The 3,884-nt window shown below is 36.7% G+C and overlaps 1 protein-coding gene across 1 annotated transcript; it reads left to right on the top strand.

Moving 5' to 3' along the window:
* Positions 1 to 1,624: 1,624 nt before the first annotated feature.
* Positions 1,625 to 3,108, top strand: LOC113328005 (aspartic proteinase CDR1-like). The gene is made up of 3 exons (XM_026575105.1): positions 1,625 to 1,967; positions 2,169 to 2,354; positions 2,501 to 3,108. Exons 1-3 carry the CDS (start codon positions 1,625 to 1,627, stop codon positions 3,106 to 3,108), a joined length of 1,137 nt encoding a protein of 378 aa, XP_026430890.1.
* The last annotated feature ends 776 nt before the right edge of the window (positions 3,109 to 3,884 follow it).

The raw sequence follows: 3,884 nt of genomic DNA, 5'->3' as shown, positions 1-3,884 counted from the left end.
ATCCCATATACTAACTCAAGACTTCAAACAACCCATAACTATCCACAATACATTGACAAGCTTGAATCTTTGATACTTCCAGATGAAAATTGGGATGAAGATCAAGTCTCTACCTACTTCAGCATAGAGGAGGTTGTTGTGATCATTACACTGCAGACACACCCAAATGAAGAAGACAGAATAATATGAAACCTCAATGAGACAGGAGTGTTCTCAGTCAAGGAGTTGTACAAGGAAAAAATTGATCATCTTTATAGATATGAAATTCTAACTGGTAATTGGGAAGCCATTTGGAACATGGATGTGGCCCAGTTATCAAAATCTTTATCTGGAAATGTGCACATGGAATCCTTCCCACAAATGCCAAAACAACTAGCATCTTGCATTACATCAATCCATTATGCACTGTCTGCAACAGTGGGAAAGAAGAAACTATGTCTCACTTGTTCCTAAATTGTCCTACTGCTACTTTGGTGTGGCAGGAAATTCTTGGCACCTCCCATACTCTGTTTGATAACAATACCATCTTTATTGACTGGTTAAACTCCTGGTTCCATGTTGGAAACACTAGTTCTGCTTGCAGCATTTATGCCACCACTTGTTGGTATCTATGGAAAGCAAGATGTGATCTCATTTTCAAACAAATTCAGCCTAATGTGGGAGTTATTACTCTCAGGATTAAGCAGCATTTGTGCAATCATAATAGAATACATGCAATGCCAGATCATATAATGAACGACTTTCCTATTTTACCCGAGGAAGCGGACACTGCCTTACAACCAGTCAATATTTCCTACAATTGGAATGTAGAAGCAGGATTTGGGAAGCATATCAATATATGCACACTACAAGATCCTGGGAATTCTTTATATTACACTGCACTAACAATGACAGATTTTCCAGGAAACACCATTGGAGCTAGAGGACATCCAGGAGACTATGGAGAAGGGGGAGCCACAGGAGGGGCAGGCCTAGCTTTCCAGTTGGCAAAAGAAATGCAGCATACAAACATTGTAATATCTGCTGAATCAATGGACATTCTAGATCGCTTTAAGTTACTCTACCATGAAGCTATTCAAGGAAGATTTCATCTTAATTTCTATGCAAGAAAAAACAGTCAAGAAGACAACAGTAGAAATATGGTCATAAACCCATATCTTTTGTTTTATTAAATCTTAGCATCATCAATCGCAGTCGAAATATGGATGCTTTTAACTTAGCTCTTTCTTGTAAGAACACTGTTGGCAGGCTGAGTGGTGCATCCACATCCACTGCCAAGACCAAAACACCACTCTTGTACTGCTTTTAGTGCCTTTCTAGGCCTAAGCTTTTCCTATAAAAAAAAAGTAAAGATTATTCGCAAAGAGGCGAAATAAAGTAATTGAGTTATGTCAAACAAAAAAAAAACGATATTAATTTACTTCCTATAATATAGAAAAGAAATTTACTTCCTAATAGTGAAAGGAAATTATTTACTAATTAATGGAAAGACTTCGTTTGATTCAAAAGGAAGATATTTTTTTAAAGATAGGTTTTGACAAACTCATTATAAATTCGTTTGTGAATTCATTTCAATTCCAACTAAACATTGCACCGAGTGTCTGTTCAATCAAAAGATAAAAAAATGAGTCGGAAAAATGTTGTTTCTTCTTCCATCAATTTTGTAACAGCAGTTGTTTATGTTTCATTTCTACTAAACTTGGCCACTGCAGTTAAACCAAGAGGGTTTAGCATGAAGATGATTCGCAGCGACTCTAAAAAATCACCTATGCATCTAAGGTATGCTAATTTAACTCAAGAAGAAAGATTTCAAAGACTCGTCGAACAATCCAAAGCTCGAGCGCGTTACTTTGCATCCGCAAGAGCTGCTGCTTATAATAGAAGCATCTCCATGAATCCCGATATTGCACGTATACGTCTAAAATACATGGAGAACAGACACTATTACATCGGTGAGGTAGGTATAGGTACTTTCGATAATGAACAACAACCTTTTCGGAATTTCTATTTAGTTATCGATACTAGTAGTGATCTTATATGGACTCAATGTCGCGGTGGACATAATTATTTCTATCAAGATCCGCCAATTTATGATCAGGAAAATTCGAGTACATATCATCGCATCCCTTGTCAAAATCTTAATGAGTGTGACGCATAACATTGTGAAGACGGGCTCTGTACGTACAAAGAAGGATACATTTCCGGACCAAAAATATCTGGTCATCTTGCTTATGAAACACTCACTATGAAGTCAAACACCGGTGCCCTTGGAAGTGTTGAAAAAATAGTCATGGGCTGCGGTATTGATCAAAGGAATTTCGGACCATTATTTGGTGTTCCTGAGATTCGTGAAGGTGATCATGACTTCCCTCCGCCGATACCAGCACCCTGGAACTGCTCCTATAGCAGGAGTTCTCGGTTTAGGACTGGGAACCTCTAATTTTTCTCTGATACTTTAATAAACGATTTGAATACTGTTTGGAGGCATATGACATTCAAGGCATTGCGGATTCACACACGTATTTAAGATTTGGTTTCGACACAATAATTGAAGAAGGACCTCCTAATGAAATACTTACAACTCCAATAATTCAAGACCCGAACTTCGGGACGCCTTACCATTTGATTCTTAAGGATATCAGTATAGGTAACAGAAGCGTAGGGTTTCAACAAAGTGATTTCGAGCTAAAGCCGGATGGAACTGGTGGGACTATCATAGATTCAGGGGCTCCATTTACCACCATGAGGATGCGCCATTTTGAAAGAGTTGAGCAAGTGCTGGTAGAATATTTTACAGATTCTGGTATTCGTCCTGCTGATCCTGAACCTGGCAGAGATTTCGATACTTGTTTTGATATACCGGTCGATTTCACTGCGTTTCCGGTGATGACATTTCATTTTCAGGATGCGGATTTTGTTATTCAACACTGGTCTGCCTATTACATACAAGAGCGCTTGCTATGTTTTGGTATCATTGGCTTGAATGACGACGATCCAAATGATGTTACTCTTGGAGCTATGCAACAAGCTAATAAAAGGATTTTACACGATCTTCATGCCAAGGTACTCAAGTTTACTGATGAGAGATGCGATGATGATGGTTCGTGATCAAAATGCACGTTAATGCTAAGAATGAATAAGATAATTTCTTATTTCTTAATTTCAAGTTAAATATTAAAATGCTGGTAAAGAGAGATTGTATTTTTCTTCTCTGAAGTTTGAACCGTGTGTTTAATATTAATACATCATTATTTCGAATTCTGGGTTTTCTAGTCCGAGACTAAACATTTTTCAAACTTATTTTGGTTGTTTGAAATTTCATTGGAGATTAACATGATTACTAGGCATGGAAGAATCGCTATCAGCTTGAAGCTTTGCCCACAGATTAACATTGCTGGCCTCGCTTGCAAATATCATGTCGAACCAAGACCTTTTTTGATGGGCTAATAACCACAGAAAATGTCTAATGTGAGATGATATAATATGGAAAAAATATCTCCCAGGTAATGGGAAGGACCCAAGATAGTTTCTTGAGTAGCACTGGAATCAGATTGATTTATATAATGGTCGAAGACTGCAAAAAAAAAAAATTACACGTAGCGCGTAGCTAATTTTAAATCATCTATAAGATGCTAGATGGATGAACAACTAAGGAGTAAAATTAACACAATTAATAGCAAAATGTGATTATATAGAGAAATTACTCTGGTATGTTAGGATATGTAAGAATTATTAAATATCCACGGAATTGAAATTGAATTGATTTAGATTCCACGGATACCCAAAATATACAATTCATTTAAGATTTCTTATTATGTATGGATTCTTATTGATATTTTAGTCAAAATATGTGTTTTACTAATCCTAATTCAATTATAATCCAA

The sequence above is a fragment of the Papaver somniferum genome, unplaced genomic scaffold (genome assembly GCF_003573695.1).
Source record: "Papaver somniferum cultivar HN1 unplaced genomic scaffold, ASM357369v1 unplaced-scaffold_107, whole genome shotgun sequence".
Lineage (NCBI taxonomy): Eukaryota > Viridiplantae > Streptophyta > Magnoliopsida > Ranunculales > Papaveraceae > Papaver > Papaver somniferum.
This window is presented reverse-complemented; position numbering and strand designations above follow the sequence as displayed.